Genomic DNA, 12,833 nt, shown 5'->3' with positions numbered 1-12,833 from the left:
GGTACAAACAAATCGGTGATGCTTTATTCGGCTGGCCCAGCCGTCAGCAATATTTTCGAAACTCTAAGGCCCACTGACATGTCGTTCAATGCATCCAAGACTGCCCTCCAAAAACACTGTGCCCATGGCGAATCTTGACTATGAGAGGTCCCTCATGAGCAATGCTCTGCTGAAAGAAGGGGAATTCCTTGGTGCTTTCACTGCAGGCTACAGCGGATGGCCACGACTTGTGCTTGTCGGACGAAGAACACGAGATGCATTAACAGATCATTCAGGGATGTTCCTCCGTCAAGCTGAGACGACAGATACTGCTTGAATCAGGCATTACTCTAGTACGCATTCTAGAACTTGGGTGCTCCCATGAGCTGGCGGATGTCAGAGCTGACAGAATGTGTGCCGCCATGAAGTCAATCAAGCTGGAAGAGGCTTGCGCTGTGGGTCATCAGCAATTTTGTAGGATTGACAAATGCCCCCCGTGGAACAAGAAGGAAGAGCGAGGCACTGAGATAACACTGTGCCCCAACTGTGTATAAAACCTACCTCACTCCAGCAAGCTGCCCAGCAAAAGGGCACACATGTGGGATATGCGTTGTGACTAACCATTTGCACTAGTGTGCAGTGCGCCCTGCACCATCTACCCACCTGTGGAGACAAGCGGGTCCAAGATAACAAAACCAGAGACAGTCGCAGAATGTCACGCTGTTCAATCAGTTACCCCCTGCAAACTCCTGTGAGGAACTACAGATGAAGATGTATTCCTCATTTCCAGTATTTGAAGGCCACGAAACAGCGACAACCCAAATGTGAGGTCAACATTTGCAGCTCCCAGGTCCCAGTGATAACCAATGCTAGGGCGTTCGTAAGCTTCATGGTTAACGAACATTATCGTGGACTGACAGGTGCTCTGCCTTTAAAGGAGATGCAAGTACGAATTTACACATTCGGAGCAAAAGTGCCACTGCCACTGGAGGGGTGTCTTTGTCGCAACAGTTCGTTTTGAAGGCACCATCATCAGAGCAAAGCTCTTTGTCACCAGAGTGAGCAAGGGTACCCTGCTCGGATGTGCTGCAGCGGAGGCCTTGCATATTGTGAATTTTGCATTCGTAGTGTACATACAGGATGTTCGATCCTTGTTGACTAAAAATGCAAATGTGTTCACAGGGATAGGGAAGTTCACAGGAGAGCCAGTCCACCTGAACATCGACCCAACGGCACAGCCAACAGCACTAAAGCACAGGTGGGTGCCATTTCACCTGAGGGCAATGGTTGAGAAAGAACTCGAAAACCTAGTGCGCATGGACATTATTGAAGACGTGAAAGGTACTACCCAGGGGCAGAATTGTTCTCGAAGCTAAACCTGCGGTCAGATTACCAAAAGTTGGTGTTGTAAGGAAGGCATGGTATCAAACCGTCAGACAGACACAAGGGATCGCTGTTCAAGGGTGTTTATTGAACTTCAATTGGGTTTGAAAAACATCCATCTAAACTTAAATCTGAAGATGGGAGCGAGCTACGATCATCAAATAATAATAACGTAGTCCTAGTGGTGTCTTGAAAAAAAAAGGGCCTATACTAATAAACCTATTGCCAATCCTTACTTCTAAATACATATAGTGTGGTAAACATTGTAATGCCTTAAAAAAGTGTTTAAGAAATTATGTCAGGATATGTAAGCCGTTGACTTCCCTTCCCCATGTTTTCAGCATGGGATAAGGTGGAACACTCGAGCTTAGCACAGTCTCTGGCTGCTCTAGCACAGGGGTGCAGTTCAAAACTTCAACATCATGGCCTTCTGTGCCAAAGTCTCTCTGCCATTCAAAATCTCTTTACAAGAGGGCCTGATGCAATACCACAAAGAACAAAGTTCCTTTCTCCTTAGGGTTTCACACATACATATTCTTGTGTGATTTTCTGTTCAGCCCGGATCCCCCTGTGTCAGTCTCAGACCCACTTCGACCCAAAACCTTTTTGGGTGATTTTTGCTTCACTCCGGATCCCCTTCCATTGGGTTCAGACCCACTTTCTTAGGATTTCATACATACAAATTCTCGGGTAATTTTTGCTTCACCTAGGATCCCCCTCCATCGGGCTCAGACCCACTTCAACACAAATCTTTTAACTGATCTCCTACTATCGGGCTTGGACCAACTTTATCAACGTTACCACAAATGTTCTTTGCTATATCAACATCAAAGACTTTTGATTTTGTTTGGGGTTTTGCTTGACCCATCGCATCACCACGTCGATTCACAATTCTCTACTTTCACTTTTCTGCTGGATACCCCACAGAGACGTTTGATTGAGCACCCACGTGGTGCCAGACCTCTCGGACCTCTCTGACAAAGGCACTGTATCTTTGTTTAAAGTTTAAAAGTTCAATCACTCATCAGCAGTTAAACATTACTTGTGTCTTTTATCACACGTATTTCAAACAATGTTCATTGCAGCGCTCACCAAACAATTTTACCCCTTGCAACCTTGGCTTCAACACAGACCGATCCTGTATCAGTCTCCCCAACTTACCGGCTGTGTTGATTTCATTGATGCTGCTTTGTTCTTGGAGCCAACGACAGTACCATGGCAGATTATTCTCCTGCCTCGATTCTTGACACAGGAGGGCCCAGGGTATCTCTGATACACAATGCAGGATTCTTCAGGCTGTTTTCCTGGTTTTACGCTTTCCAATTTCGAGGGATCATGAACGCAACAGTGCCTTGTCGAAAAGGTCAAGGGAACTTCCCTCCTTGCAATCCTGCAATCCTCTTCTTTTTTGCTGTCTTTCTTCTCTCGTTCATCTGCCGTCTCGAAACTGATGTTTCCTTGTGTGCTTTGCCTCACTCGGAGTGTGCTTCATGCTCCGCCTTTCACCCATGTGCGGAAGCTTAATGAAAGTCAGGTGTAAGTGATGGTCAGTAATTGCCTGATCTCGCCTGACCATTGTAATGGCACACGTCTGGTATACTGCTCGGCCGTTAGTCTGTTTTTCTCCCAGAGCATGCTGTCTTTGTGAAAGTGTTTGTGCAGGAAAAGGGGGGGTAGGCGAGCAGAGTTCCTATCTATCCTATCTGATAGGTTGGGGTAAAGGTGTTACAGGAAAGAGCGGGATACTGCGTCTCACCATTCGGCGTCCCACTCCCACTCCCCGAGGACCCCTCACCCAGGTGATTCTCCTGCGCTGGTCCACCCCGAGGGTTTGGATCCAAAGGCGATGGCCGTGTCCTGGCCAGCTGAGAGGGAGATCCGTGGGGACTAGTGGGTGAGACATCTTCTGGTTTCTCACAGAGGATAGTGAGTGCTCCACGGTGGCCAGAATTCAGGAGTGATGAGTCCAATATGGGAGGACCAGAGTGCAGCGATGGAGAGGGAGATCCCATCAATCAAGGAGGGGGTACGACTCTGAAGGAGGAAAGTCCTGAGATAGACAGAAGATACCCGGTGAGAGAACACTGCCAGCAACCTCTCTACCTCAAGGACTTTGAAGTCGATATCCCTTGAGGCTAGCTCTGATTTGCCTCAGCAGAACTGACCATCGTGGTGAACGCTGCCTCATAACCTTTGTGATAGTCACCGTTGTGACTTGTGAAAATGTAGTGCTTGTTTTGTTTTGTTATGAAAAAGGAGGAGTGTGGTGTGTCTCTTTAAGAGCCTTGCAACGTGTTCAGTCACAAGGCCAAGTTAATAAATATGGGATGCCCGGAGCATGAGGGCAGTCCATCCGGAGACCCAAGCAAGTACAAGGTGTCCATGTGAATTATTGCTGAGCGTAGAGGGCCCCATCTAGACACGGCCTCCACCCCCTTATAACAGTGTCTGAGAGGGACATTAGAAGGCAAATGACTAGGATGCTGATTCACAAATAAGTTACTGGTAGCAATACAGATTTACTCCTCAATTTCATTTCTCTTTTACAGGAATAAGTCAGGATTAAGTCGGTGTAGATTCTTTATGTGCTGAAGTCTCCCACTGGGAGTTAGCCAATGATACTACTAGTAGCTTATTTGCAAATCAGCTTCTTAGTGTGCTAGGAAAGCACAAGAGGTATAACCCTACATTTTCATCATCTTTCCCATTTATCCAGGTTCCACACCTACTTAACATATAGTAATTTTGAAATGACCTGATTTTTATGTGGCATGCACATTGGTTGTGCAAGTATCTTCTTCACACTGCTGAACCTTGGCATAACTGTGGAAGCTGCAGTCACAGCTGGGCAAATGCAGGTTTTCAAACAAAGGCAATATAAACTTACATTGAAGCACAGCAAGATCTAAAATTACAGCAACAGATGGTCTGTGTGCCTCCTTAAATGATTTCACATTTGTAATGATTTGTGCAAGGTTTTAAGGCAATTGGTTTAACGCAGAAGGAGGGGTGCATGATGAGAGGTATGGGAGAACTACTGATTTATTTTTGTTTTTATAGAGAATCCTGTCAGGGATGTGTTTTACCAAAATGCCAGTGGTAGCGGAAGTGACACCACACCACCACTGACCTCTGATGACATCACAGGAAGTGATGTCATTTGACCCTGCCCCCCATTGACATCACAGGAAGGGATGGAAAACAACCTTTCACCCCTTGACAAAACAGGAAGTGACATCACATAGCATTGTTCCTGAGTACACTAAGAAAAATATGGTTACGATATCACCGTAATATGATATAAATTTCATACAAGAATGGATCACCATATGTAGCGTTAATATCAGTGTGTATAGGCCCATATTACCAAATTACTGTGAATGTAACAAGACGTCCAACACAACAACCTGGACTATTGTACATCACTTGGGCTAAACTGTAAACAGACAGAGCATCTCGAAGAAGCCTAAACCCCAAAGCGCAGACATCCAGTGCCTGCCAAGTGTCTGCTCACAGGCTGGAAACAGCAACTGACCAACACAAGTCCTACCAGAAAAACAATGGTCTGGAGGGTTGTCCAGAGCTGTGCCAGTGGTTATAAATTATTTGAAACATTCCAGCCATCACCTTTCTGTTTTGCTCATTTGGTAAGTAACGTACATTTGTTTTGTTAGATGGGAGATAGAGGAGAAGGATGTGTTGCAGGTCCCAGTAATTTCAAAGCTTTTTTTTAAAATGTAAACAGCATCAGCTCCCCGTAATCACCTCTAGACTGGATTCACAGTCCTAAGCTAGTTCTCCCCGATGACGCTGAATGAGGCTAAAACATGGGATGCTTGTGGTCACATGCATAAGGTATGCAATCTAGCTGTTTGGGATCGACTGCCCTTTTTGGGGTAGAATGAAGCCTGATTTGCATATGGTCTTACCCCTCCTGTAGTGGCATAGCAGGTGGAAAAATTATGGTCTGGAGGGTTGACCAGAGATGTGCCAGTGGTTATGAATGATTTGAAACCTTCCAGCTATCACCTTTCTGTTTTGCTTTTTTGGTACGTAACCCACATTTCTTTTTGTTAGATGTGATACAGAGGGGACCTGTTGGAGGATGTGTTGCAGGTCACAGTAATTGCATTTTTAAAATGTTTTAAATGGAAGCAGCAGCTCCACAACATCCCGCCCAGAAAAGCCTGCTGGGCCTGAAGACCGAGGCTACTCCTTACTCATGACGCCCAGTGAGGCTGGAACATGTCTGGGGATGCTTGTGGTCTCGTGCAGAAGGGATGTGACCTAGCAATTTGGGCTGTACTGCCCATTTGGGGTGGGTCCAAGCATGATTTGTATTTGGTCTTTCCCCTTCTGTAGGGGCTTGGCAGGCTGAAAAGTGAGTCTGGAGGGTTGCCCAGATTTGTGCCAGTGGTTATGAATGATGTGAAAAAAGGTGTAGGCTCACTGGTGTGCCGAAAGAATAAGGGAGGTGTAACCCGTCTCCTATATATAGATAGATTGATGTGAAACCTTCCGGCCATCACCTTTCTGTTTGGTTTATTTGGTAAGTAACTGACAATTATTTTTGTTAGATGGAAAATAGAGGCAAAGGATGTGCAGCAGGTCACAGTAATTGCAGTTTTTTTAAATTCTAAACTGTAAACAGCAGCAGCAACTCCATGACATCACCCCTAGAAAAAGTCAATTTTTAGTATTTTCTTTGATCCTTTATATCTTGCTTAATGCCAGCCTCCTCCAGCTTCTAAGCACTGCAAAAGGAACTGAACCTATGTACTGCAGCCTCTTGTTGCCAAAGCGAGTGTGTTGGCCCTGAGAAATCCTTCCAAATATATATGTGTTGTACTTGAGGAAGGAACGGATGGTTTAATTCAAAGGCAGAGCAACTTCATGTAAATTCATTATCTCACCATGCGTCTATCTACAGTGTGCCTGTGATGCAGGTCTGGCAGATCTGGGTCAGGTCACACAGTGCCCAGGCAGGACTGGCGGCAGAAGCCAATGGCGCACATCCCCTCTCATCACAGGTCCAGTGGCACACTGGATGAGCAAAACAGGTGAGAAACACTGATGAGATTAGTGTTCATGCTGAGTTACCACTGAGTACTGCAGGCTGCTCTTACCCATCCCCAGCTAGCTAGACCTAACCCCAATACCCTTCCTGGTGTTACAGTACTGGATATGTGCTGCACAGACAGCCCCGTCTCTGAACCCAACCATTCAGGCAATTATTCAGTTATGTTTTTTCCTCATCTGTTATTTCTCCAGATAATGAGATCTAGATTCCAGGTGAAAAAAGTGGTGGCACATTCAGCTGCTTTTTCAGGTGCAACTCGGATATCTGCTCTTGGCACTGCCTCTTTGTCCAGTAGCCAAGGGGTAGCAAGGACAGGTCTACGGGTAGCGGGGGGGGGTGGTGCAGGGCTAGCAGCTGCTACCCCTGCAATCTCCAAATGATGTCGCTGCATCCAGTGCGCTTCAAAAAACCATACACTATGGAGTCAATCACTCCCTGTTCAAAGTGGGACATACGATAAGCAGCGTTATTGTTTCTGTGTTTAAGACATAGATAGACATTCAATAAATCCAAGCCAGCGATCAATCTGAGTCACATGATATTACTCAAGTTGTAACATAGCCACTTTTAAATGACATGGCTTGACAGGGAACCGGGTCTTGGTTTTGCATTCACCGACTTGTTGCTAGCAACTTACAATACTACCCAGTTCCAGGCCCTCCCTGGCCAAAACACACCTTCCTCGGATCTCTTTTGAGCTAACGTTATTAAGCCTTAAAATCAAATGCACTGGAAGTGGCTGCCATTTTTTTTTAAAGCAGTATTCTGAGAGCTAGTTTAATTGGGGCTGTAAATGCGCGACTGGTGTAATAGAAATGTCTTAACCAGGTCAGCCTTCAGCTGCTTGATTTATAAGCAGTATGCTTATCCTTCACTGAAGTACTGTTAAAAATAAGCATTGGCAAAACTAACAATTTTGGTTTGTGCATTGGCATTAAATAGGGATTTGCCTGTCATATACCCAAGCATGTGCACCATTTTCAAGCTGCTACCATTAACTGCCAGCTAGTAGCATTACGTCAATGCCTGGGAAAGACCTTCCCTATTTCTACACATAAGCCAAAACTGTTGGCATTGCAATGCTTTTGTGCAAGGGGGCCAGACTCAAGCTGGTAGTCACAATCTGACACTCCAAGTTACCCTGTGCTGGCGAAAACCAAGATTGCCAAGTAGCAATGGGATGCTTTAGCCCCGGCCCCATCTTGAGGGAGGGACGCAGCCTAAGGAAGGACTCTTGCACAGGCCTTCCATTGTCACTGCAGTCTAAACCTGTTCTGTTCCCTTGCTGGATTTGACAGCTCTAGGTTGAGCCTCTCCAAAGATAGCTGTCATAACTCACACATTATCACATTCAATTATTTTCTTAAATAGTGTTGTTATCAACTATGCTGATTAGCAATGTTTCCAAAACATGTTTAACCAAATGCTTTCCTAACACTAAAATGCATCACAAAGAAGATAAATTAACACCAATCCTTGTGTTGCAGGAAAGATGCACTCTGGGGAAAAACATGGAAAGACTCACCCATTAAATCCCATTCTTCAAGCCAATCACTGTTGTCTAAACCTTCATCACACTATTGTGACCTCCCTTGGAACTTCCATGCCTCTCTTGCCCATGTTCTCACTGCATTGGCAGAGTTACTCTCAGATTGCATTGCCTCGTGATAAAACAGAACTGGCACTGGAATCTGGGCCGAGCTACTGCAAAGATTGTAGTCTCAGACCCGTTAAGAGTGCAGTGCTTAATTTGGCGGTGGGGGTCTCAGCCCGGGTACTTATTTCTGCACCCCAGCACTTATTTTTAAGCCCAGCTTGATTATGTTGTGGTGTTTTGGCAACTTTATTATTTTAAGTGTCAGTCATACCAGCATAACAATCACCAGCAGTGTGCACTGGCCAGGCGGCTCGCTGCATCCTGGGCTGGCTCATTGTTATTCACAAACCTGATAACCCAGGTTGGCATGGCAGGGCTATTTATCAATTTTCATGAAAAACAATGCGATGCAAGGCCAACAAACCTGGGCACTGATGCTGGCCATGTCAACACACGCTCCACCCAGCCTGCATGATGTGGCTGCACATTCTCTAGTGTATATACCCAGTATATACCCAGTAGGGTGGGTTGACAACAACAAGACATTCACCACCCAACAACCTGGGCAAAGTGGGCAAAGTCAGTGAAAAAGACCCATATCGAACAGGAGAGCCAGACTTGAGTGCCAACCTATGCAACCGGATCGTGCTGTAGTGTTTGACAGGCAACTCATCAGTTCAGTAATGATTTTTCCTACATTCGTCCATCAATTTAGCATTGGAGGAAAACATTTTTGCTCTTTTTATTGAGTTTAGATGGTTAACATGCTCCACTTGACAACAAAATGTTAATGATGAAGTGTTTTAAAGAAAAATGTATTTGATTTCAAGGTGCAAGAAATATTTCATGTTGATTTCACCTTCAATGAACTAGTGGGAGTTGAAGTTTAAACCCAAATATCTTGACACCGTATAGAGCAGCAGTGTGACACTGCATGGAGAAACAGTGGGTGGTGTCAACAGTAGATGGGAAGCTGCTCCTCCCACATACAAGAAGTATTTGAGTCCTGGCACTTAATTTCTTACAAATTAAGCACTGAGTGTACCCTATTGGTAACTAATACCAGCATGAGTACAAGGCAACCTAGACGAAGGGGAGGCGCCAATCCGCAATTCAAGATGGCCAACATCCATTATACCTTTGTCAAGAGAGGCTTAGTACACATGCACGCACATGATAGAAAAGTCCTTAAAAGAAAAGTTAAACATACCTGTATAAATGCCGCCGTCTGGGAGAGTCTTCATTACTGAGGAAGTAACTACGGATAGAAAGCAGAACACATTTACTTTTTTTTTATATGTAAATAGATATTGCAAAACAGGTACTGCATTATTTAGTTTAACACGTCCCAGTCTATTACTAACATGACTATCTCATAATTGTTTTTGTAATATCCAATACATTACCTCAAGATAAAGCGGCTAAGGGGAAAAGTTTACTGCTTTCCCAATAATGCGACACTTCAGCAAAATGCGATAACGGTAGATTCTTGCTATAACCCCTTATTTTACGAAAAGAAGGGACCACATGAACACGGGCCAGTTCCTGCCACACAGGTTGTGCCGGGTTCCACATTATACCTCTGCTCCTGCTGAGTGCAAGTCTGCATGCCTCATCTTTGTATCTTGATAACAATCTGGCCAACAACAACATACTCCATTGCGCAGCCGCAATGTTGGCCAGTGAAGGGAGCACTGGGACACATCTAAATTAAATCTCTGTGATTTCTGCACATCCAATCCACGTAATTTATACAAACATCTCCAAATCAAGGACACAGTTAATGAGAAAATACACAAACTATACTGTGAACACTATAAAAAAAATCACAATGATGGTCATTTTCATCATTAAATTTAGCATACAAGTGAGTCATAAAATGTCATACATACAAGTAGTGCATACATAGTTGCATTCACATTAAACTGTTGGTGCCTTCCTGGTTTGCCGCTCTTTTTCCCTACTTAAACAGCTCCCCAGCCTCTTTTCATTTGCAGTTTGTGAGCAGGTGCAAGTGGATTTAGGTCACCTGGCCTTAGCACCACCCACCTTCTTAGCCCAGCCTCTTCCTATCTGCACTTAACTCTTAGATCAAGGGCGTCACTGCCCGGGTGTCTGCAGTGAAGGGCAGATGAAGAAAAGGGCAATTCCTGTCTGGGCCTGTTCAGACCAGGAGGACCCAAGGCCTGAACCCCTGCTCAGACAACAGGTAGGAATGTGCCGACATGTGTTTTCTCCCTCTGCCCTCACAGGCCATCCCCACCATCATCGGGCAATGCCAGTGTCAACTTCTCTGGTGCTGCAGTGAGGACAGGTGCTCTGTGGCACAATAAGCTGGGCACGTGTAAAGGTTTCAATCTCTCATCACAGCGCGTGTGTGCCCACTCCCCTCTTCCTTTGTCCTGGTTTCTTCCTAGTTGTTGGCCCTCATTCCCACCGCACTTCCACTGGTTGGTGGGCCCTTTAAATCAGCCACCCAAGGCACCCCCTACCATAGCAGCCCTATCGTCCAGCGGCTAGAGACTAAGGACAGCTCCAGTGGTGTCTGCCAGTGTCCGCCGTGGTAGCACATAGCCTTGCTGCTGTCGACCTACTGCGACTGATCACGTAAGTCGAATCTGGGTATGTTGTACTGTGCTGTGCTCAAAAACATGCCTTTTTCTACCTTCTGGGAAAGTCGAATCTGGGTGTTTTTCGCTTTCCGGTAACTGTGGTATTGTTGATGGTTCTCTCTAGGCTCCCACCTAGACCCCCCCCCCCCCCGCAAGGTGTGCCGTTCAATGAGTTACTTGTTCACTCCTGTGGCTTCCTTTGTTGTGACCCCAGATCCCCTCCTCCACTCCTCTTCCCCCTGCTTATTCTGAGTTGTGTGCCATAGGGCAGTCTCTCTCTCCTCTCTCATTCTCTCACACCCTTCTCCTCCACCTACCTCCTTCGCACCGCCTACGGGGGTCTCTGTCTCTCCCATCTCTTACCCTATCCCTCTCACTAAGTCTGGAAGGAAGAAGTTCAAGAGGGACATCCTGGAGTCCATCCCAGGCCTCCCTATCGCTGATACCTACACCAGTGCTTCCTCCAGACAGACTCTCACTAACATCCTCTTTGTCGTCCCCCTCTCCAGACACATGGACCCTTCATGTTGTCTCTGTTCTCTCTTCTTTCTCCCCCACCATTAACAGTGGCACTAGGTAGGAGGTCCTCTTGGCCCCCTTCCACTCCTCCAAGACCAGCATTAATGTCTATCTGAATGGCACCGTCTTGGTTCAACCCAATCTCCTTGATTGGCGTTTGATAGGCGTTTCCAGCGTATTATCAACTTCCTACCTTCTCCTGCTACTCCCTCCACCACCTGTCTGGCACCCACATCTTCCTCCTCAGACCACCCCGGACCCCTCTAGCACCTCTGCAGGGTGTACCTTAAGCCTGTACCCCTCCACTGAAGTCTTTGAAATGTAGCAACCTGCTCCATGTCACTAGTCTCAACTCTCGCTCTGCTGTCAAACATTCCTCTGACATCTGTCACCTCCTCGAAGAACTCGACCTAGATGCCCTTGCTCTCACCGAGACATAGTTTACAGCCAGTTCTATCATGAGTTTTGACACTCTCCTCCCTGTGGGCTACAAGATCCTCTCCGAACCCAGAAACAACAGACCTGGAGGTGGAATAGCAATGATCTTTCCGGAGTGGGTGCCGGACTCTGTCATCCTTAAGCAGGCCTACTCTTCCTTTGAATGTCTTTGTCTGCAGGCTCTCTATCTCTCCTGGCCTCTCTATAACTGTGGCCATCATATACAGGTCACCTGGCCAGGTCACCCACTTCCTCTCTAAATGGGCCAACCTCTCCTCTTCTCTCCTTGCCTCTACTTGTCAACTTTGTCTCCTCAGAGATCTCAACATACACCTGGATGCTTCTAATCCCTGCTCTGAGCTTTTCTGCAACCTCTGTGACACTGTTTCTCTTTACATTCTGCCCTCTGGCCGACACACTCAGCTGGACATACTTTGGATGTTCTCATCACCTCAGACATCACCCTCTCTAACTCTCTCAACCCTCCTCTCTATTGGACTCACCACGTTATACTCTCCTCTCATCTGGAACTCTCTATCCCTCAGGCAAAGCCCCCTCCCAGCACTGACACATACCTTCTCGATCATTCAGCCCATGAAGCCTGTATCAGTGGATACCTTTGCCTCTACTTACTCTGCTCCTCCCACTCCTGTGGCTAACTCACACCCTGACATGGCCCTTTCTAATCTGCATCTTTCCATTTCAAACACCCTGGACATCCTTGCCTCTGTCATGAGAATATTGGTATGATTCCGACTTCACCGTCCTGAAACACAAGTACAGGGTGGCTGAGAGGAAGCGGAGGACTTTGGGCACATCCTCTGACAAACTGGCCTGCCACCTGCTCCAAAGGCAATACAGACTCTCTGTCCTGTCCAAGAAGAGAGCACACATGCAAGCCTGTATTTCTGCTGCCTCTAACAACTCTTTAAAATCTGCAAGGAACTGGCCAATCCAGTTGCAGTCTCTACCTCTTCTGTTCCCTCCCAGGCCATCTGTATGGCTCTGGCCTCTCACTTCTTGGCTAAAACCTAGGATATCCTGTCCTCTATCTTTTCTTCCCCTCCCTCTTCCTCTCTCAGCGTCACTTTGGCCATCTCTCCCTCTCATCCTCATTTTTCTCTTTCTCTCTTACCACCTGACGAGGTTTCTAGACAAGTCTGATCTATGAAAGTGTCATCCAAATGGGCGCTCCCCTGCTCCTCCAGAACCATCAAGGACCATA

The 12,833-nt window shown here is 46.3% G+C and overlaps 1 protein-coding gene across 3 annotated transcripts in view; it reads right to left on the bottom strand.

Moving 5' to 3' along the window:
* The window catches only part of DPP6 (dipeptidyl peptidase like 6), a 2,034,493-nt gene that overhangs the window by 382,270 nt on the left and 1,639,390 nt on the right, over positions 1-12,833 (bottom strand). For all 3 annotated transcript variants that reach the window (XM_069647934.1, XM_069647936.1, XM_069647935.1), the window contains exon 15: positions 9,250-9,297. In XM_069647934.1, coding sequence (XP_069504035.1) covers positions 9,250-9,297 — 48 coding nt within the window. The remainder of the gene's footprint in view (positions 1-9,249; positions 9,298-12,833) is intronic.

Source organism: Ambystoma mexicanum, chromosome 2q, assembly GCF_040938575.1.
Source record: "Ambystoma mexicanum isolate Mex_15411 chromosome 2q, UKY_AmexF1_1, whole genome shotgun sequence".
Lineage (NCBI taxonomy): Eukaryota > Metazoa > Chordata > Amphibia > Caudata > Ambystomatidae > Ambystoma > Ambystoma mexicanum.
The sequence above is the reverse complement of the archived record's forward strand: the minus strand, read 5'-3'. Positions and strand labels throughout refer to the sequence as shown.